This window comes from Lissotriton vulgaris, chromosome 3_1 (assembly GCF_964263255.1).
Source record: "Lissotriton vulgaris chromosome 3_1, aLisVul1.2, whole genome shotgun sequence".
Classification (NCBI taxonomy): Eukaryota; Metazoa; Chordata; class Amphibia; order Caudata; family Salamandridae; genus Lissotriton; species Lissotriton vulgaris.
Window position 1 is genome coordinate 1,505,543,428 of NC_141689.1, and position 25,391 is coordinate 1,505,568,818.

Consider the following 25,391-nt stretch of genomic DNA (forward strand, 5'->3'; position numbering starts at 1 on the left):
CCTGGGGTCTCCGGATCACAAAGGGTAGCCTGGCCAAGGGTAAGACAGTCAATCCTAGAGGCAAAAGTATAAAGCTTGCGTCACACCCTTACAGCAACCCAGCGACCATCCACTCAAAAATGACGCTACACCACTTCTTTTTAGGAAAATATGAGCTGTTTATAAAAGGAATATGCTACTTACCAGTATGCATCTGTTCTTGGCATAGAGGGCTGCAGAGTGGTACATGCCCTCCCAGCCTCCCCGGAAACCTGCACTTTGTTTTTCTCTTGGAGAGTCTTTTGTAGCTTGGTGACTCCTCCTTTGGTTGGTAGTGCGCTTGGGCATCGGCTCCATCCTTAGATTGTTTTGCCATAGTAGGGTTAGATGGAGTAGTATGATAGAATACAGATAGGAATGCCCATGTAAGTTAATGTTAATGTTAATGTTAACTGGTATTTTTTGAGCGCTCGTACGCCCGGAGGCTTCATGGCGCTATAGAAAGGAACAGGGCGCGTCAATCATTTGATAAAAAGAGGCAGTTCAAGGGTGTGCCTGAGAAAAGAGCCAGGTCTTCAGAAGATGTCTAAAACTGAGGAGATTGTCGCTTAGTTTTAGGTGAGGAGGGAGGGAGTTCCAGAAGGCAGCTGCAAGATGGTCAAAGCAGCTGCCTCCGAGACGTTTCCTCTTGTACGACGGCACAGTCAACAGAGATTTATGGGTGGACCGGAGGTGTCGGGAAGGATTGTATTTATGGAATAGGTTCCTGACGAATTGGGGGCCAGTATCTTGCAAGGATTTAAATAAAATGTAAGTGTATCTAAATAAGATATTGTTGGAACAGACACAGGTTTCCGGGGAGGCTGGGAGGGCATGTACCACTCTGCAGCCCTCTATGCCAAATACAGATGCATACTGGTAAGTAGCATATTCCGTTCGAGGCATATGGGCTGCAGATGGTACATTATGAATAGACTATACAGCAGTTCTCTCCCTAGCGGTGGTCGCCCGTGTCTGTTGCAACTGTATGAAATAAAGTCTTTAATACAGCTTGTCCCACTCTCGCTTGTTGTGTTGTGTGCACATCTACACAATAGTGCTTTGTGAAGGTGTGCGGTGTATATAAAACTTTTAATAAATAAATAAACCCAGGTAGCTGCTTTGCATATGTCATCTAGTGGAATGTTTCCCAAAAATGCCATAGATGCTCCTAGTTTACGTGTAGAGTGAGCTCTAGGAGGAACAGTTAATGTCCTCTTTGCTTTTAAGTAGCATATTTGAATACATTTTACAATCCATCTGGCAATGCCCGCTTTGGAGATGGGATTGCCCTTATGTGTAGGAGAAAACGCAATAAATAGCTGTTTTGTCTTTCTGAAAGTTTGTATTCTTTCTATATAATACAATATTGCCCTTCTGACATCCAATGTATGTAGGGCCCTTTCCGCTACCGTCTGTGGTTTTGGAAAGAAGACTGGTAATTCCACTGACTGATGTGGAATTCAGAAATTACTTTTGGTAAGAATTTTGGGTTTGTTCTAAGAACCACTTTGTTTTGGTGCAACTGCATGAATGGTTCTTGAATCGTAAAAGCTTGTAACTCACTTACTCTTCTGAGTGACGTGATCGCTATGAGGAAGGCCACCTTCCATGTGAGGAATTGTATTTCACACCTATGCATAGGTTCAAATGGTGGTCCCATTAGTCTGGTAAGTACTATGTTGAGATTCCAGACTGAAACCACTGACCGGTCTAACAGAAGCCTATGTTAATAGACTGCATTTAGCATTGCAAATTTGGAATCGGTTTAAAATTGACTGGAAAAGGCCAACGCTCACCTGTAAAACATTCCTTTGTAAACAGTGCTTTGTGTAGTAAATCGCATGTAAATTGAAGCAAATGGATGAATTCCAAAACTTTACAGACAGAAAATCGGAGAGCAGCACCTCTCACAGGACGACTCAGAAAAACATTCTAGAAAACAGTTGACTGTCATCTGTAAAAGGTTTGAGGCCAACATTTTAAAGGACGACCAGAGGAAGGAAAAATGAGGAAAGGGAAGAAAAAAGGGAAAGAATACAACTCATCTTTCCCCTCAAAAAAGGAGAACAGCGAGACAAAGCAAATAAAGCAAAAAATATTTTTTAATAATGTTCCATGATGTAGTGTACATTCTCAAGAAATGCTTGATGCAGACTGCAATAGAACCTTCTCCCAACTGATCCTCAAACATCAGGAGAAGCTCAAGGACCCAAAGTCAGAGGGTTCATCGTTTCACTACAAACATGTTCCAATCTCTCATCAATAGTTTGACTCTCATGGCTCTCTTCAGTGACCACCAAAGGAATATCAAAATAGTTATGCCCCTATTCAGAAACAGTATCCTTCACTTTGACAGGGAAAGAACTTGCATTTATGTTTGGCAACATTTTCAATACAACATCTATCACCTTGAGAGATAACATTTGCATTGTTAATTCTTACAACCTTCAATGGCCTAGAAAACTTGCGGTCATACCGTTCCTGCGAATAAAGTAGGCTTGCGTATCTGGATAACAAACTTTAAAATATGGGGATTCCACATATCAGAAAACTTTGGCCCAATACCTACTTAGCTCATACTGCCCCATATGAACCCCTAACCATACCAAGGCATATCAGATGGTATCAGAAACCTTGAACATGACCACTATTATTCCCCCCAAAAAAGTGTGGAAACAGATCCACCCTTTCATAGTTACTTTTGCATGACCAAGATAAATACAAGAGAGATACGCATCTGGCTTTTTACAGATTCATTGAAACAATCAATCATAAACTAGTATATAAAGTGTGAGCTGCAATTATTAGGCAGACAAAGCAGAGCACTGTAACCAGCATTATAAGAAAGGTGAAAAAAAAACAATTGAACCCTTATAACATTACTAAACTCCTACCTAATACTACCTATACTTTCGAGAGGATAGTGGTAGTACCCACTGCCAGATCCATTGGGACAGCCTAACCTTTTACCCCATACCAGAGTATTATAAGCCAGGAAGGTGGTCAGGGTAGAACAGGCTTTCGTCCTTTGCAGGATAAAGGTTAGAGTCAGAGGATGAGCATCTCAAACAGTGCACAGCGTCCAAGGACACTCCCGGCAGAAGTGCTCCTCTGCTGAATATAGCACAGAGGCAGTTTATATAATAAAAGCACAGTTTCAATTGCACTGTGTCAAAGGTTCAAGGCAGATGTGGTGGTTTGTCTGGAGCCTTAGAGCGGTCTCCAATGAGACATTCAAATACAAGGGTACCATGTTCCATGTGCCTAGCCTTGGGCAGAGTGTACGAGCAACATGGTAACAATGCTTACTAAGACAGGAGTTGCACGAAAAATAGCTTCCGAGTAGATTATTGTTTAAGTGTCAAACATGTAAAAAGTCACCAATAGAAAAAGGTCAAGCTAAACTGTAGCAAAACTTGACTCCGAGCGGGCCCAGATGTACCTTACAACAGTGGGAGCTTCTGTTCTTTAACTAGACGTTTTATCATAACTACAACTCTCAAAGAGATCCCCCAACTTTTAGCCCTAGGCAAGATATCATAATGTAGTTCGGATTTGGTAGGACGTTCCTCAACCCTTAATCTTACTCTGAGGACAAACATGGTCTTATTCCATTTTTAGGTCTCGTAGCGATACAGCGCGTCAGCGCTGTACTCGCCGAGATCTTATGTCAGGGACCATGCTTCCCAGGAGACAGTGTCTGTCACGCGCTTTGCCTCTTCAAGGAGGCGATTTCCGTTGGCCACGCGCACAAGACCGCGCGCTTCAGCAGTGATTACACATTTGATACATTTCACTGTGTGCGTCCACAAGACCGGGCGCTTCAGCAGTCATTACAAATTTGATACATTTTACTGTGTGCGTCCACAAGACCGTGCGCTTCAGCAGTCATTGCAGATTTGATACATTTTACGTTCCAAAAGCTCGCAGTATTAGAAGTTTTAAGCAAAGTAATTTGCAATGCTTTTGTTGTCTATGGTGCCATAGTAGGCGTTTTCTGCAGAGTGATTTTTCGGAAGGCTTTTTTTTGTAGTTGGCGCCGTGTTAGAGGTTTGTAAAGCGTCAAATCGTGTTTTGCATGTTGTTGGCGCCATTATAACTTTTTGCATGTGCGTCCTGGTACATGATGTTTTTAATGCTACACGTTTGTTGTATTTCGTCACAATTACTTGCCAACATTTGTTAAGCTTGCACTTTCATTATAGTGCGTGTTGTTGTGCTTTTTTTCCCCAAACAGTAACTATCGCAATATTTTCCCCAAACAGTAACTATCGCAAAATGGACACGATGTTATCTGTTATTTTACCGAATGCTGACTTTATATAAGTAGTGAGGCGGACTTTGAATGGAGTGCGTGTCGTGCTTTTTTTCATCCAAACAGTAACTAGCGCAAAATGGGCACGATGTTTTGGTGTAAGCCTATGTGTTTTCGTTGTCTATGGCGCCATAGTAGGCGTTTTTTGCAGAGTGATTTTTAGAAAGGCTTTTATTGTAGTTGGCGCCGTGTTAGAGGTTTCCTGTAGAGTCATTTGCAAGTGTTGGACAACAAGCGTCTAATCGTGTTTTGCATGTTGTTGGCGCCATTATAACTTTTTGCATGGGAAGTGATTTGCAAGTCTGGTTAAAACCAGCGTGAGGTTAAAATCGTATAGAGAAGTGCCATCTCTTCATAATTACTGTTAAAGTATGCACATCGTTTTCTTGAATGGAGTGCGTGTCGTGCTTTTTTTCATTCAAACAGTAACTAGCGCAAAATGGGCACGATGTTTTGGTGTAAGCCTATGTGTTTTCGTTGTCTATGGCGCCATAGTAGGCGTTTTTTGCAGAGTGATTTTTAGAAAGGCTTTTATTGTAGTTGGCGCCGTGGGAAATATAATTAAAAGAGCACGCATCATGTACCACTGTAGTATGCTAAGTCTAACTTAATTTGCCATAAGGAAGTTGCTTTAAAAAGACATAGGCAACTTTATTTAATATGCTTATAAGAACGTGTTCTAACATGTGTTGTTACAGCATGTGTGTAAAAAACACTTATTAATTCTGAAGGGAGGGCATGGGTGTCGCATTAGAGGGAAAGCCACGATTTAATGCAGATTGGAGTTCTGCCTCTATATCTAACAGACTTTGGCTCGTAGGAAGGCTGAAGACCAAAATTAAGACGTGGTAACTTTACAACAGAAGCTTCCATTTAATTTACGCGTGGCATTTATTTGTGATACACTTTTAGGAAATATAATTAAAAGAGCACGCAAAACATAGCACTGTAGCATGCCAATTAGCTAGGAGTCAGTAACATTAAAAATACATAGGCAACTTTATTTAATATGCTTAGAACACGTTGCTGTAACATGTGTTGTTACAGCATGATTTTAAAAAGCTACACAATCCAGATGTAGTTCACATAAAAGTTCCTATTCTTAGCGGCTGGCCTGCTGGGATTTCTCCGTTGTTGTTACTTTACAGCCAAGGTTGTAAATAGAGGAGACTACCCGGTGTGACATGCTAATTTGTTTTTCTGTTTGTTGTGCAGGGGTGGTGTTACATGTCACATTGGTACTTAAAAAGACGCTTTACAGGCGCCATGTCTGCTTTCTGTTTTGGAATTGTCACACGTTGTCTTTTTCGGCTTTCGTATTACAAAAAGCATTGCTTTCTGTAATAATGCGAACTATGTAGCTACTCTATATTTCTCATTAAATTTCTCCTGCACAGTTTAAAATTATTTCGGCAAATTACATTTTGTGGGTATGCTTGCAGCTTTGTTGCTCCACATTATCCCCAAACATCAGGAACTTTGCAATAAATACCAGGGTTGCTTTTTTGTCTAAAATGTAAAGCTAACTATGTTTTCTGCCCTGTTTAAAAATGCGTTTTGCACCTGGGCTTTCTTATTCTCTTACTAGTCCTAGGATTGCTGTCTCTAAGCAATGCATTGCCATATTTATCTTAACTACACACAGATTTCAATGCTTTTGAGTCTGATTTGCCACCAACTTCTTAATATTGCATTTTGCGCTTTACATTCACACTGAAACTATTGCTGCTTCACACCATCTCCAAAGCTGAGGGAGCCATTATTAAGCTCCAAACATTGTGATATTACTCTGTGCTACTACTTTGCAGTACCACTCTGCATTCTTCATTACCCCGATGCACTGTACAATACTACTCTGCACTACAACGCTTCACTATTACTTGCCTACTAGTGTGCACTAACAGTCTGCACTACCAGTCTGCGCTACCAGTCTGCGACTAGTCTGCAGTACCAGTCTGCACTACTAGCCTGCGCTACTAGTCTGCGCTACCAGTGCTTATAACGTGTTCTAACATGTGTTGTTAAAGCATGTGTGTAAGAAAACAGTTATCAATTCAAAGGGAGGGCATGGGTTTTGCATGAGAAGGGAAGCCATAATTCAATGCAGATTGCAGTCTGTACTACCACTATGCGATCTGCAGAACCACTAAGAACTACCATTCTGTGCAATGCATTACCACTATACACTAATTCTCTGCACTATCACTCTGCAATATCAATCTACACTTGCCGATATTTATTAAACTTAGTGTGTTTTTGATTACTGGTAAGTTTATATAAACAGTGAGGTGGACTTTGAATGGAGTGCATGTCGTGCTTTATTTTTTTACAAAGCAGTAACTAGTGCAAAATGAGCACGATGTTTTGGAGTAAGCCTATGTGTTTAACAGTGCTTTGCTTAGTATTCACACAGGATTAGGAGTTACCAGCAGAGTAATTTGCAATGCTTTCGTTGTCTATGGCGCCATAGTAGGCGTTTCCTGCACAGTGATTTTTTTAAAGGCTTTATATTGTAGTTGGCGCCGTTTTAGAGGTTTCCCGTAGACTCATTTGCAAATCTTGTACAACAAGCGTCTAATCGTGCTTTGCATGTTGTTGGCGCTATTATAACTGTTTGCATGCACATTGATTTGCAGGTCTGGTTAAAACCAGCGTTGGGTTAAAATTGTATACAGAAGTGCTATCCTTTCATAATTAATGTTAGAGTATGCACATTGTTTTCTTTGTTTCACGCCAATTGTTTAGCTATCAATTCGAGAGGGAGGGCATGGGTGTCACATGAGAGAGAAAGCCAAAACTCGATGCAGTTGGTGTTCGGCCTGTATATCTAACAGACTTTGGCTCATAGGAAGACCGAGGTACAAAATTAAGACGTAGGGGCTTTTGAATGGAAGCTTTTATTTAATGTAAGCGTGGCATTCATTCGTGAAATACTTTTGGGAAATATAATTAAAATAGCACGCATAATGTGCTACTGTAGTATGCTAAGTCTAACTTAATTTGCCATAAGTTACTGCCTTTAAAAAGACAGAGGCAACTTTATTTAATATGCTTATAAGAACGTGTTCTAACATGTGTTATGCGGCGCGCTTTACAACAGAAGCTTCCATTTAATTTAAGCATGCCATTTATTTGTGGTACACTTTTGGGAAATATAATTAAAAGAGCATGCAAAACGTAGCACTGTAGCATGCTAATTACCCAGAAGTCAGTAGCATTAAAAGTACATAAGCAACTTTATTTAATATGCTTAGAACACGTTGCTGTAACATGTGTTCTTACAGCATGAATTTAAAAAAACAGCAACACAATCCAGATGTAGTTCAGTTAAAAGTTCCTATTCTCAGAGGCTGGCCTGGTGGGATTTCTCTGTTGATGTTACTTTACAACCAAAGTTGTAAATAGAGGGGAGTACCAAGTGTGACATGCTAATTCGTTTTTCCTGTTTGTTGTGCAAGGGTGGTGTTACATGTCACAACGATACTTAAAAAGAAGCTTTCCAGGCGCCATGTCTGCTTTCTGTTTTGGGAGTGTCACACGTTGCTTTTTTCGGCTTTCGTATTACAAAAAGCATTGTTTTATTTAATAATACAAAGTATGTAGCTACTCTATATTTATCGTTAAACTTCTCCTACACAGTTCAAAATTATTTCGGTAAATTACATTTCGTGGGTATGCTTGCAGCTTTGTTGCTCCACATTATACCCAAAGATCAGGTAGTTTGCATTAAACATTAGGGTTGGCTTTTGTCTGAAATGTACACCTGCAAGAACTTAGAGGATGTGCTGTAGCTGTCAGCAAGCTGAGATGTTGTGAAACAAATGTTTACTTTTACTATCTGTAACAACGCCGTTTATCATACTTTAAATAAGATCACGCATAGCAAATGCCCAGAATCATTGTTATTACATTTAGCATTGATAACACCAGTTCTAATTACCTGTTGTAGCGTGACTGCTCTCCTTACACATCATATATTTCCTTTTTGCATTGCTCTATAACTTAACTATGTTTTTTGCCCTGTTTAAAAATGCATTTTGCACCTACGCCTTCTTATTCTCCTACTAGGCTTAGGATTGCTGTCTCTAAACAATGCATTGCTATACTCTTTTTAACTACACACAAATCTCTATGCTTTTGAGTCTGAGTTGCTATCAACTCCTTAAACTTGCATTTTCCAGTTTACATTCACACTGAAACTATTGCTGCTTCACACCATCTCCAAAGAAGAGGGAGTTTTTATGAAGCTCCAAACATTGTGATATTACTCTGTGTTACCACTTTGCAATACCACTTCGATTTTGCATTACCCCTATGCACTCTGCGCCGCCACTCTGCGCCGCCACTCTGCGCCGCCACTCTGCGCCGCCACTCTGCGCCGCCACTCTGCGCCGCCACTCTGCGCCGCCACTCTGCGCCGCCACTCTGCGCCGCCACTCTGCGCCGCCACTCTGCGCCGCCACTCTGCGCCGCCACTCTGCGCCGCCACTCTGCGCCGCCACTCTGCGCCGCCACTCTGCGCCGCCACTCTGCGCCGCCACTCTGCGCCGCCACTCTGCGCCGCCACTCTGCGCCGCCACTCTGCGCCGCCACTCTGCGCCGCCACTCTGCGCCGCCACTCTGCGCCACCACTCTGCGCCACCACTCTGCGCCACCACTCTGCGCCACCACTCTGCGCCACCACTCTGCGCCACCACTCTGCGCCACCACTCTGCGCCACCACTCTGCGCCACCACTCTGCGCCACCACTTTGCACTACCATTCTGCTACTACTCTGCACTACCACTCTGCTCTAATATTATTCATTACAACTCTACTCTCTGCATATTACTATGCACTCTGTATTATTACTCTCCATTATGCACTACTAATCTGCAATCGGCACTACACATCTGCATTATGCACTATTATTGCAGTATATATCTACATTACCACTTGCTCTCTCAATCTCCACTCTGCATTAATACTTGCATTCTTTGTTATTACTCTGCTTTACCACTGTCCACACCACCCAGCAAGACCATAACACGGTAACATAATTAATATACTATGATATTATTTAGAGATATAACTACATTACTCAGACATATTATCATATATGAATAATACTGCCACATCATTTATAAGCATTCCCACATTATTTCGATACATTCCATATCACTCAAAATTAGCACCTCATTAATCAAAGATAAAACAACATCATACTCAAAAAGCATTACATTATTTAAGAACTCAAATACATTACGAACAAATCACATTAGTTATAAACACGATCGCATCACTGAGGAATACAAACACATCCGAAAAACAACTCAACATTACTTATATTATGAGCACATTACTCAGAGACAACAGTACATTTGTCAGAAATACTTAAATATCAATGTGACTAACTAGATTTAAAGAAATGTGAACACGTGCAGACTTTTCATAAATAAGCAGCTATTTAACTGCACATATTTAATGCGAATACGTCTATTAATATACGATGTATTTACATGTTATATTTTCTTGCTGTGCTATTTTGAAAAAGGTTAACATATTTATTAATATACTAATAACGAATAAGTGCATATAATATTATGCTTTGGGTAAAACAGAAACTAACTTAGATTTCCTAAAATGTAGTCCGATTTGAAGAAACGAAACTGCAACAACTTTAACGTTCGCCTTTGCCCTTTTCGTTTCCATTGACATTTAGCAGCCAGCCTTTTTCGCACTTACCCATTTTCTCACTAACCCTATGCATTTTTTTCTAAACAACCCTTTGTATTTTATTGCCCTTGGAGACTCTTATCAGATAAGAAGATCCTACTTAAACTGAAACCCAAAAGAGTTGGTACAGACATTGGTACTTGGCGTCAGCAAACTTCTCTTGGATTGCGCTCTGTGATTATTCCTAAACTTCGACTACGCATTTACAAACATTTGGAATTATTTCCAAATTGCTATTGCAAAAGGTAAGCTTCTTTTTGACTTATTAAAAGACTTTTTCGTAAAAATAGCCTTAAATTATAACTATACAGAATTTAGCAATAGCGTACAGATGAGATCATTACATTAGGTTACTTAAAGAAAAAAAAGCATCTTTAAATTAATATACCTAATAATTACTATGACTGTCCGACTTTAGAATGTTATTTAAAGCTTATAACTTATTATATGTACGTGCATATAATTATTTGCAACATTTTCCTTACAGCAAAATTACTTGGAGTACTTGGCTAAGGCGTTTACGACTACAGGAAATAAAATCGTAATTTGGAACAAACGCAAGAAATTTGGACACCATAAAACGTGAGTGGTTACGCAGTTTAAAATTATTCTTTACTTTTGAAGGTAAATTCATGCTATTAAAAAATTATATATAGTAGCAAGAATTATCTTTGACAAGGTTAGCCAAGGTAGTATATAACCAGTATGTAATTATATATTTCCGCAAGCAAAATAGAACTGCGCAACTTAGTATATTCCTTGCAATTCGCCTCGGCAATATTTACATCGGTACAATTTGGAATTAGCAGAACATAGGATCGTTATTAATGTTCGCAAACGCATTCCCAAAAATAAATACGATGCTTAACATAGCAGTACCTGTTCGACAATTATTAACAAATACAAATGCGATTGAAAATACTCATAGAAGTAGGTGTTTGACAGTTATTTCGAAATACAAATGCAATTGAAAATACTTTTACAAAGTAAAAATCGCCACACAGCCAATATTTGAACAAGCTTCGCTATATATTTACAGTGATATCAATGATTGTTTGTACGTAATTTTATAAATCAGATATTTTGCAAGTCAGCGACGTCTCGTGGAGGGAGTTACGGTAGGGCAGGAGAGTAGGGAGGGAGAGGGGCAGGGCGGAGGTTGCTAAAAAACGGCATATGGATAATTGCAGGTAAGTAAACAATTTAATTAATAAAACAAATTTTGCACCTCGCACTGCATTGTATTTTGCGATCCAAGGAGCACTACGAAATTCGTTTTATTAATTAAATTGTTTACTTACCTGCAATTATCCATATGCCAGTTCCTAGCAACGTCCGCCCTGCCCTTCCCCCTCTCCACCCTCTTGCCCCGCCGTAACTGCCTCCACGATCCGTCGCTGTTGCAAGCATACATAAAGTAGCAATGGGTAAAAAATGCATCAAATATATATAAATAAACATACCAATATAATCACAAGCATTGTTATTTAGAAAACATTTCTTCACGCGTTCGTGTAAAAGTCACTTTTGGAAATGTAAAATACGCTTTAACGACATAGCAAAGTTTTACAGCACGCTTCGATATTCTAAACTAGCAATGCTTAAAAAATAAATCGTAATGCTTTTATACATGTAACTATTTTGCTAAGCATCGCGATTATATATTTGAAACGCACGATACTGTGCATACAAGTCAGTTTATGTTATGCAATTTACAAGCATTGCATCGTTCTAAACTTTTACAGCACGCTTCGATGTTCTACACAATTTACGTAATACCACTTTAAAACTGTATTTCGCATACTGCTAAAATTTATTTTTAAGTATTTACTCCAATAATTATCGAAGAAGCATTTTTATGACAGTAAGAAAGCAGTAAGTTACACATGCGTCTAAATATGCGCGAGAAACATTACATTCGAACAACGCTTACATACTAATATTTAATGTACAGTTACTTCATGCATCCATTTAAATACCGACAAATATCAAATAAGTTATTACTTACTATTAATACTCGCATTACGAACAGTTGAAATCTTCGACAAAGTCCTGAAATCGCAGTAAAGACTTAGCGTACTGTACGTCAATCCGCACGTTGCATTACGTGATACAAAACGGCAATAGTGATTGGCTACTAAAAAGACGTCACTTCAAAAAATGCGACGCTTTTAGATACGTAACGCCACGCAGCGATAGAAATCACCATTGTCAAAGTAATATTACGTGTTTATACATGCGTATATGTTTTTTAACAAAATACCTTAAAATAAAAGATTCACGTGGCATTTTTAAATGCGGCGCTTTTAGATACGTAACGCCACGCAGCGATAGAAATCACCATTGTCAAAGTAATATTACGTGTTTATACCTTAAAAATAAAAGATTCACGTGGCATTTATTTAACGGAACATCCTACACAAAACATATTCATTATTGGCATTTGAACAACACTTACATACTATTATTTACTGTACAGTTATTTCATGCATCCATTTAAATACCTTCGTAAATGCAAAGATATATTACTTACTATTAATAGTCAAATCACGAACAGTTAAAATCTTTAACAAAGACCGTAAATATTAGTAAAGAATTAGCCTACTTTACGTCGATCCGCACGTTGCAAATGCATCGACATACATAACTTACTAAAAAACGTCAATATTGCATTTATATAAAACATATACTGTTTGCAAATATCGTTACCATACAGCACAAAGAAGTTAGCAATATAATGATACGTTAGCAATCAGAAAAGAGCACAAATACATTGGCAAGAGCAAAATACACGTACAAATAAATACCCAATGACAGCATACTAACATTTTTTAGCACGCATTCTTTTTAAACTTAATTAACATATGCGATGCTTACAACATGTTATATGCGTGTACTCTTACGTATTGGAGAAAACCAAATAATAATTATAATCAACGTTAAAAATTACATTAACGTAAAAGTATAAAATAGTTATCTAATGCATGCATTTTAAACAGTAATTACATAAAATATATATTACTTACGATTAAGAAAAACATCGGGAACAGCCAACTCCTTCACACGCCGCGAAACTCGTATTAAAGAGTTTGCGTACCTTACGTCAATTACCACGTTGCATCACGTGATGCAATTCGACAGATGTGATTGGCTACTGATCGCGGTAGTAAAATACAAGCAAGATAGCACATACAGCGCCGCGCAACCACACAAAAGAAAATCTTATTAACATTTATGTTACGATACACATAAAATATAAGTATGACATACAAAATATAAAGAGAATTTCTGCATGTTAGATGGAGGCCTACTGAAAGCAATGTATTTGATGAATGGTAAATGGTGGTTTTTCATTGAATTTAGGACACATAGTCGCTATGTGGTTATTTGAGGAAAACGATAAAGTTTCTTGAAAATAGTCTGATGGTTGACTGTAGCAGCCAGGCTCTATGGGAAGCGTTCTACTGTTCTATTAGAGAATATCTGTACTTGTAGTGTACTGTCTATTGAGTTTGAACTTATGAGTTGATTTTAAAGACTAAGGATGAGAATAAGGGAGAGATCAGGGAGGTGACAGAGGGAGAGGGAGGTCAACATCTAATCTTTGAAAATATAACAAAATGGAGAAAACTGGGATATAGCAATATGTTCATTCATTTGTTTTTTGAACTTCAATGAAGGCTCCACATGCCTCGCATTGCATGGGAATCACTAAATAAAATATCACAAGTATATCCTCGTGTGTTAGAGGTGCGAGATTCAGGGCTCAAAGTCTTTACCTAATAGCGCAATCAACATGTGGAATATAGTTTTGTGTTGGTTATCAAACAGTTTGCAACAGCTAATGTTGGCAAGAAAAGACATTATACATAGTATGCACATAGCTAAACACATTAACATTGCGGTCAGTATATATGAACATGTTATACACAGAATTTAAAGGAGAGTTTTTAAGTTTTCTTTTAAATGAAAATGCCACGGATAGGTACGGACTACGGACTTGGAGAAAGAGAATTTCTGCATGTTAGATGGAGGCCTGCTGAAAGCAATGTGTTTGATGGATGGTAAATGGTGGTTTTTGATTGAAATTCAGGTCACATAGTCGCAATGTGGTTATTTGATGAAAACAGTAAAGTTTCTTGAAAATAGACTGATAATCTGCTGTAGCAGCCAGGCTCTATAGGAAGCGTTCTACTGTTCTGTTAGAGAATATCTATGCCTGTAGTGCACTGTCTATTGAGTTTGTACACATGAGTTGATTTTAAAGGCTAAGGATGAGAATGGAGGAGAGATCAGGGGGGTGACAGAGGGAGAAGGAGGTCAACATCTGGGAATCTTTAAAAATATAACAAAGTGTAGAAAACTGGAAAATAGCAATATGTTCATTCAATTGTTTTTTGAACTTCAATGAAGGCTCCACATGCCTCACGTTGCATGGGCGTGACATGATAAAATACCACAAATACATCCCTGTGTGTTAGAATGTGCGAGATTCAGGGCTCAATGTCATACTAAATAGCACAATCAACATATGGCATATAGTTTTGTGTTGCTTATGAAACAGTTTTGTAAATAAAAGACCTGTGCCATATTCTGGTTATTCATGAATCTATTATTTGAAGTGCTTGCATTCTATTTTTCGTATACTTTTAGACATCAAGTCATTGTAATAGATTGGTAGTGGTGGTGTTTTGATAGGCCTACTTCAAAAAGTAATGTTCCATTTTTTACAAACATGCTCTTTTTATGCATTTCAATTTATGTTGCCTTTCCACTTGTAAACAATTTAGATCATTTGTCCTATTAGAGAAACCAAGAGTTAATCATCAAGACTAAGAACACAGTTTGAATTTGTTATGCAGTTTAATAGGAGACACAAGGGAGTTGATAGGTCGTAGCATTGAGCACTCGCCTAGCAATACCAGGAAATTTCTATGTACATAGCACACCAGGGAACCTACCAGTCTAAACACTCAGAAAAACACAGTTGCACTATTGTTGCACATAATAATCAGGAAATACTTTTTAAATATATATATCTGAAGCTCCACTCTGAAGCTCCACTCTGAAGCTCCACTCTGAAGCTCCACTCTGAAGCTCCACTCTGAAGCTCCACTTAGAAGCACCACTCTGAAGCTCTACTTTGACTCTGCACTCTAAAGCTCCACTCTGAAGCAGTGGGTGCTTGGAGATGCAAAAAAAAGTATTTCACAGTGCAAAGTAACAGTCCTAAAATTCTAGCTGAACATAACAATCTGCAGTTTCACACATTACATTTGTGTTAGCTGCATTACGTCATAATTTATTGTCAAAGGCAAATTTCTGATTTCAATGGTGTATTCTGCAAACCAGACCTCATTGTCTCCACTGCCCAGTGATGTGATGTGATCAAATGCTTTCAGATGTTAAATATACAGAAAGTTAAGCACTCCATTGATAGGATTCTCGTAGAATGGCCTGTCATTAATTTGGCCTCCAGGTTCAAAAGCATTCTTGAACTGCAGCAGGTATTAATGAGTTAGAGGACAGAAGGGGTCAAGAGGAGGAGGAAAGACGCAGAAGACAGCCAGAGCAGGAAGGCAGGTGCTGGTAATGCCAGACCAGAATCAGGGGCAGTACCAACGTCAGGTGACATCGGCAAAAGCCAAATAATCTCAGGAACGCCCCCATGTCTGGTCTGGCATTGCCAAACAAGCCCCTCGTCCAATGGCTAAGCTCCATTTATGGAGCCAGCCAATGAATGCCAAGGGCCAACCCAAACACACACACAATACTCATTAGGTTTTTGCCTGCGCAAAAAAAATGCACAGAGCGCATCTTTTTAGCGAGGCAAAACCTAAAAACGAATATTATATTACCCTTGTAAAAATGATGTGGCTAATAGTCTATAAATGGCATTATCTGTATAGAAATTAAAATATTATTATAATACTAATTTTACCATTTACTTACTTCTGCAGAATATTACCAAAGCAGCATATTACCAAAAAAGAAAACAACAAAGGTAAGACATTTATTTAACTAATATATATTTCTATGTTAACTAACAATACCCATCATAGCTACAATTGACATTGTTAGATAAATAAAAGCTTAATTAAAACATATCACACAAATCCAATTGTTATATCTAACAACATAAGTATTACTAATAAATTATAACACCAAATATTATATAAAGGATTAAAACATGCACAAAATAATACAAGCGGATTACCATCAAGGACATGACAAATTCTCAGTTATATCAAAAGGCAAACAATGTTTACCAAATAGTACATTTGCTATTATTCATAACTTTGAAAAACCAGCACAAATATGGAACAAAGAAGATTTGCATTACATTATGGATCTAGGTGATGCTTTATATAAAGATATGCACATTTTTAATAAACAATATCTTATGCATCCTGATGATTTACCTAAATATATTACACATACAAACAACATATATTCTATAAAAACATGTCAACCATACTACGGAAATATATTACAACAATTTGATACATTATACCCAGACATACAAACAGCATTAACAATATCATTAATAAATTCAGGAGTATTACTCTGCATGGATATATACGTTATATCTATTATAAAAAGTGAAGATCATTATTATATCTTTGATTCACATAGTAGAGGCAGCAATGGAATGCCACATCCACATGGAACAAGTATACTTTTGCAAAAAAATACTTTACCTGATGTAATGAACTACATTTACAATTTAGCTCACCAAATTAAAAAAAATAATGAAGATAATGTACCATTCGAATTAACTGGATTAAAAATACGAAGCATAAACAAAAAATCATTAAAAAAGGCAGAACAAAATTACCTTAAAAAAGCACCATGTACAGAATCACAATACTTTATGCATACTACAAATTAAACTAAACTATTACACGCTAGTGCAAGTACATCTTACCAAGAATCTGTATCTACAAAGTTGCTTACAAGAAATATACTAACAGTAACAAAAGAACTTACATCAAGTACAGAAAAAACAATTACAGATATTAGCAACAACCGGTCTTCATCTAACAAGAGACAACGACCAAATACTGAAACTTCCAAAAATATTAAGAAAAATAAAAAAATAAAAAACCGCACACAATAGTATACACGATAATGCTAATCCGCCAACACCTCATAATACTAAAGACATCAATAAAACAGCTATAGAACAACACTTAAATATACAAGCAAAAAATACAAGCACTGTAAAAAAACGAATAATAAAACAAAGTACAACACACACAAAACGAAACACACAAACAAAAAGCATAGATCACAATACATACACAAACACAACAAACAAACAAATATGTAACTCAGTCAAAGCCAGTATATTAACAACTTCAGCAATAACTCAAGAATTACAAGTCCCTATTAATATACAAGAATTACAAAACTTTGAGGCAAAAGAAAATATTACATCTAAAGCAATCACATGTAATATTAACATTAAAATACAGTCAGATGAAATGAATAATGATGAAAACAAAATTAACACAGAACATAACATCTACATTGCAAATAGTATATTTGCAATCATATATAACTGCACCCACAATGCATCTAAGTGGACTGAACAAGACCTTAATAATATAATGCAATTAAGTTACAACTTACAAACAGAAATAGAAATATTTTATGGCAAAAAGAAAATAGAAATAGCAGACATACCTAAATACATAGATCACAATAATATAATATCTGCAATAACATTTTATAAAGATTGCTATTATAACATATCAGTGCAAAATACTTTACAAAAAGAAACTGCACTAGTATTAAATGATATGTTGACAACATATAATGCTATATTATTATTGATAAATAACAAAATATTTACAATAGGCAAAACAAGTAAATCTTTCTTTATATATAATTGCAATACAACAGATCTAATAGAACATATATATATAAAATTAACAAGTACAGCCATAAGAATAGAAACAGCAAATAAACTAATAGAATATCTATTACATCTTATTATTACTGAACTGTGTACTAAAAATACTGATATTATAATACAATTAGTGCCAATTAATATACATACAATCCAAAAAAAATCTTTAAAAAAGACAATTCAAAGAAAGAAACGTAAAACTACGGCAAATACACCTAAACATATGATTGTACATACTGCAAAAGCATCCCACATTACAAATAAAACTATTATATCTTCACCTACAAAAACAAACAGTGATAATGCTGCCAAAAATAATCAAAGCAATATTAATGAACACACAACAAAAGTATCGTTACTACCACAAACTACTACCGCAAACTTACATACTGACTCTTTAACCCAAGAATACATCACTATACATGAACACACACCAACAAATAATACACAACATAATGCTATTATAGAAAACATCACATTACAATCAAATATCATTGCCAAATTTCACCAAGAAATACAATCAGGGCCAGAATATATTTGCACTATTTGTAATCAAATGTGGCATAAAGAAACAGTAAGACCAACACATATCATTAAAAACCACAAAACATTTATACAATGTGATATAAGTTCACAAAAAACTGACCATATATGTAACACATGCTACAAATATATTAGTCGAAAGAAAATACCTCCAAGTTCAGTATTTAATGGAATGAAATTTCCCGATATACCACCTGAACTATACCTACATAACTTAGAAGATTAGTTTCACCAAGAATACCTTTTCTACAAATAAGAACATTGCCGCGTGGTTTTCAAAAGTCGTTATCAGGTGCTGTTGTTAATGTACCAGCTGATGTAATGACTACTGTTACAATATTACCTAGACAAACACATGATAACATGACAATACCCATTAAATTAAAACGAAAATTAAGTTATAAATCATACACACATTTAGAAAATGTCAGACCTAACATTGTAAAAAAAGCAGCCATTTATCTAGCAAGAAATAGTGCATTATTTAAAGAATATGGAATAACAATAAACAAAGATTGGGAATATACACCAGAAATAACAAATGACAACATACACACTTCAGAAACAGATAATACATCGAGCAGTTCAGATAACATACCAGCAGGTAACTTAGATACTATGTTAAATAATGAAACAATAACAACAGATAGCATTAATATTTTAAGTTTAGCACCTGCTGAACATAACATACCAAGAGGTTTATATGAAGATAAAGATTCAGAATACTTAGCATTCCCAACAATATTTGCCGGACAACGTAGACCAGCAAATGAAGATAGACATGTACCAGTACATTACAGTACAATTTGTAAATCTGAACTTAGAAATTGTGACAAAAGAGTAGCTCAATCAGTAACAAATATGTTTTTTAAACTTAAAAAATTGCAAATTAAACAAATACAAGACAAAATTTTCATATCACTTAGAAAGCATTTTAACAATGGGCAAGTTATAACAGTAAAACACATAAAAGAAAATTTAGAAGGAATACTACAATATAATGAAGGGTACAAAATTTTAAAGACAATACGCAGCTCACCTCCATATTGGGAGAATTGTAAAAAAGAAATATTTGCAATGCTAAAACAATTAGGAGTACCAACTTTTTTCCTAACATTGTCAGCGGCAGAAACAAAATGGTTTCATCTAATTAACATATTATTACGAATAAATGGTAACAAAGAATGCACTCCTGAAGAATTTGCTGATATGTCTTGGGAAAGCAAATGTACACTAATACAACAAAATCCAATTATATGTGCTCGCCATTTCGACTACCAAGTACGAAAATTATTCAATAGCATATTATTACATAATAGTAATCCTATTGGTAAAATAGTAGATTATTTTTACAGAGTAGAATTTCAACAACGTGGGTCACCACATATACATGCATTACTTTGGATACATAATGCACCTAGATATAATGAAGCTAACAATGATGAAGTAACACAATTTATTGATCAACATATAACGTGTGAAAAAACTGAAAACTCAGATATACAACATTTAATACCCTTGCAAAAACATGGACATACTAAAAACTGTCGCATAAAACATCAAAAAACATGTAAATACCAATATCCAAGATACCCTATGCGACATACTACTATATTAGAACCATTGCAATTAGAAACAACAAATGATCTCATAAAAGAACACATACAATTAATCCATACAACAATGCATACACAAGAATTTGCCACTTATACATTTGATGATTTTTTGCAACACATGAAATTAACTGAAGAACAATATATAACATGCATACAATATAGACTACAAAAAACAACTATAGCTCTAAAAAGAACTCCAGCAGAGTGTTATATAAATAACTACAACAACATAATATTACAGGCATGGCAAGCTAACAGATATACAATACGTTTTAGATGCATATGCTGTATATATTGTTTCTTATATTAGTAAATCTCAAAGAGGGTTAAGTAAAATCATTGCACAAGCTACAAAAGAAGTACAACACAATCCAAATATTAAAGAACAATTAAAACACATAGGAAATAAATTCTTAAATTGTACTGAAATTAGTGCACAAGAGGCAGCTTATCTAATACTACAAATACCATTACGAAAAGCTTCCCGATCATTTGTATTTATAAATACAAATAGACCAGATAAACGCACATATTTAATGAAAGACATAAATACAATAAATTCACTACCAGACACATCAACTGATATACAATTTGACAATATACTTGTAAAATACAGCACACGTCCATTAACATTGGAAAAAATTACACTAGCTGACTACGCATCTAATTACAATACAAAAAAACAAACTGCAAAAAAAAAAAAAAGGTTACAAACACACATGATAACTTACTTTTAGAACTCAACTTTTATAGCTCGGATGATGAAGAAATAGAAATTAATAACATAGTTAATAAACAAAGCAATACTACATTCACTGAACGCACAAAACAAAAAATTATACGATACTGCAGATTCAGCAAATTAAATGATCCTGAAAATTATTATAGAGAGTTATTATTGCTATTTTATCCCTGGCGAATAGAGAATAATATAATTGGTACAAAAGATACATACTACGAAAGATATCTAGAATTACAAACAATTATTGATGCAAACCATTATATATATAATAAACAACATCAAATACTTTGCAAAAGTAATATATCAACAGAAAATGATGCAATCCTTACACCACCATTATCCCCAGTGATAAATATAGTGAAGTAGTGTGGCTCACTGGTTAGAGGCGGCAGACCCGAGAGCAGAGGACGGCCCGGGACCAGGGTTCGAATCCCGGCGCGGCAGGTTTCTGGACCAGGGTCAGCGGACTCGATAATTCTCTCGCCTCGGTGCCCACTCTGATCAGCGATCACACTCGGCAACTCTGGGCATTAGCTTGCCTCATCTTCACTAACGGCCCCACCAGACCGCCGGGGATGCCTGGTCTCACCCTGGGGATACCCATTAAGGGACCATCTCTCAGGGAAGCCAGGAAGGGTTTCGCAGCGGTCGAAGCGCCTTGGGACCCTACGGGTAAGTAGTGCGCTATATAAATGCCAATACATATACAAGATGATTTACATAATGACAATGCCCTATATGATCAAGAATTACAGTACGACATATCTTTGGATTTAGGAATTAGAAGTACTACAGAAGAAGAAGCCTTAATAAATAATATGTTACCAGAAGACAAATACAATGACCTAATGCTAAATTTAACATTAGAACAAATAAACTTCATTTATCACCATCTAAATGCAATTAAAACACAAAAAGTACCTTTTTATACATTTTGTACTGGGGGTGCAGGAGTAGGAAAAAGCTTCCTGATAACAGCACTACATCAAACATTATTACGCTACTACAATACTAAAGCCGGAGAAAATCCAGAAAATGTTCATATATTACTAACAGCACCAACAGGTAAAGCAGCACATAATATACAAGGACAAACACTCCACAGTACTTTCAAAATACCAGTATCACAAACATTAACATATAAACAACTAACTCATGAAAACAGAAGCATACTTCAAAGTAAGCTTATGCATTTAAAAGTACTAATAATAGATGAAATATCAATGGTAGGTGCAAATATGTTTAATTTCATACACAATAGACTGCAAGAAATAAAAGCTTCTAACCAACCGTTTGGAGGAATATCAATATTAGCAATTGGAGATTTCTATCAATTAAAGCCCGTATTTGATACATACATATTTGACAATTCAAAACATTTGTATGGGCCATTAAGCACTAACTTGTGGAGAACACATTTTCAATTATATGAGCTTACAAAAATAATGAGACAACTAAATGACATGCCATTTGCAGAAATGCTCAACAGATTAAGAGTAGGGAAACACACAAAAAATGATATCACAAAGATCAAATCACGAGAAATAGAACCTCCACAAAGTATTAAAAAATGTATACCATATATCATGGGTACTAACAAAGAAGTGAATGAAATAAATAACACAGTATTATTACAACATATGCAATATCATGCAGTTTATACCACATTAGCAATAGACACAGTTGCTTCAGACGTAAGTCAAGAAGTAAAAGACAAAATATTAAAGCTATTACCAACAGACTCTACAAAAACAATGGGATTAGCAAGCACACTACATATTGCAATTAAACTTCGATATGATTTAACTGCAAATCTTGCAGTCAATGATGGATTAACAAATGGAGCAACAGGAACCATAGAATATGTTGATTGTACAAATAACATACCTATTATAGTATGGATACATTTTGATAAAAAAAATATTGGTAAAAGTACAAGACAACAAAATAAACATTTATACCATGCTAATATATCACATGAGTGGACACCAATATTGCCTATATCAAGAAACTTTCAATACACTAAAAAATGTTTAACTATAATACGAAAGCAATTTCCATTACGGCAATCATCAGCAAGGACAATTCATAGAACACAAGGTGAGACAATTGAACCACTTTATATACACTTTAATACAAAAACACATCACCTACACTATGTAGCTATTAGTAGAGCTAAATCATTACAAAATATTTATATAAAAAACTTTGATGAAACAAAAATTGCAATACACCCAAAGGTCCATGAAGAAATGTTCTGATTAAAAACATATATGCCACTACAAATATCCATAACTCAAATATCACACTTTAAAAACAGCATTACTGTCATTGTACAAAATATACGCTCACTACAAAAAAATTTTAAATACATATTAGCTGACAGTAACATATTAAATGCTGATATTTTATGTTTCACAGAAATAAATACAACACATAAAGCAAGTACAGATGCATTTATACTTCCAAATTACAATATGCTAATATTTGATAAATACCATGACAAACAAACAAATCATGGGATTATAGTATATTATAAAACAAACCACAAAATACAACCAATATTTACAACAGAAAAACAAATTGACATTTTGCAATTTACAAAACAAATACAAAACAATGACTACCTATTTGTAATAATCTACAAGCCACCAAAGGTAAGCATTCAAATACTATTTCAAATACTAACAACAATTTTAAAAAATTATCCAAATCATAAATATGTTATAATGGGTGATTTCAATGTTGATTTACAAAAACCAACACACAGTACAAATGTATTATTAGATTACATGTTAACAAACTTTAACTGTGTTCAAAAAATAAACACACTTACAACAGATTACAATTCTATATTAGATCATATATTTACAAATGCAAACATACAACATTATGGAACTTTAGAGTCATATTACAGTGATCATAAACCAATTTGGACAGCTATTTAATTTATATGCATTAAAGACCGTTATAATGTGACAATTTTACAATTATGGTACCATATTAAATAATTGCATTTTTTTTACAGATGATTTCCATTCAAGATTTAAAGGACAACAAACCAGACGAAAGTAAGCCATACCAAAAGGCAATTCGTGTCAATATAATTCACTGTACTGGAAAAACATACTATCGCAATGCAAAGCAAGAAAATAAAGTAATGTATCATATGGCATTAGCAGATCAAACATCATCTTTAAAAGCTACTTGCTATAATGAAGATTATTATGCACAGACAAAAGAAGGATATGGCATGCTAATTCGGAATTACCTTTTGAAAAATGACACTCTAATTATCACAAAACAAAGTAAGATTTCAAGAATGCCACCAATTGAGATACCTGCAGAAATAATTCAAGAAGCAATTAATATTTTGCAACCACCAGCTCCACCAGTGTCTCCAATAAAGACAGTGAGAGAAGTGAGTGTAAAAACACTCCTAAGCGTCTCCGGAACGATAATTGAGGTGAGCTATATTTTTATGCTTATCATTTATACTACTGCATTTTTTGACGTACCAAATAAGGTACACTTTTAAAAAGTTAAAACTTGCATGTTACTAAATGTATCTATCATCAAATAAAAATATGTATTACAGTACTAAAATGTTTTGAAACATGCAAATCCAATAATTGCCTAGAAAAACTAGCAACATATGTTGTTCCTTATAATTAATATCTGTGTTACTATGTAAAATTATTTACATTGATATTGCTACTCTCCAAAAACAAATTACAGGTAAGTAATCTACAACTTATAAAAATACACAAACTACACAACATATGCAAATACTTAGAAATTGCATTTACTAAGGGTACTAAGGAAATAAATAATGCAACCATTGTGCATTAAAACCATCATACAACTAATGTATGCACCATTAAATAACAGGTAAGTAAGCTAAATACTATACTACACTTATTGCCAAGTATTTGCATTACGTAAACATATATGCAGATACAATATAATACTATGCATACTATATATATCACAACAAAAGTGTGCACCATTTAATAACAGGTAAGTAATATAAATTATACTACACTATTTACTAAACTATGAGACCAATGACAATGAAGAGCAAACTTAATATACCCAATCACCCTATCATTAAACAATACCCCCCACCATAAAACAGGTGTCGCAACATATATGAAGTTGTACCTATAACAGTAGCTACTTCCTGTACTATTAGCATTGTGGGATGCAGTAAAATCTGCATACCAACCACAATGCTAATAATGCTATTAATGCATTAACATATGGAAACAAGAACACACAACACAAATTACCACTTTTACCAAGCCTACAACAAACTCATTTCCCACCTAAATCTCACAAATTTATAATATAACCGATATAGACTGTAAGCAGCAATATTAAAAGGTAAGTAAACTAATAATTGAATTATTAGCATATCCTTTTCATAGCTATAGCATTCTATAACAGCAAATTGCACATACGAAAAGCAATTACTAAAGATTGTAAGTTAATACAACTCTTGTAACAAAAGAAAGTAACACA

At 35.5% G+C, this 25,391-nt stretch overlaps 2 protein-coding genes across 2 annotated transcripts in view; one reads left to right on the plus strand and one right to left on the minus strand.

The window, feature by feature from the left end:
- Window positions 1–25,391, minus strand: part of LOC147728078 (alcohol dehydrogenase class-3) — a 181,029-nt gene that overhangs the window by 36,699 nt on the left and 118,939 nt on the right. The gene's annotated exons all lie outside the window — the stretch shown is intronic.
- The window catches only part of LOC147728079 (uncharacterized), a 30,256-nt gene that overhangs the window by 4,140 nt on the left and 725 nt on the right, over window positions 1–25,391 (plus strand). Inside the window, exon 2 of the mRNA XM_086962770.1 lies at window positions 23,896–24,333. Within this exon, the coding sequence (XP_086818896.1) occupies window positions 23,896–24,333 (438 nt within the window). The remainder of the gene's footprint in view (window positions 1–23,895; window positions 24,334–25,391) is intronic.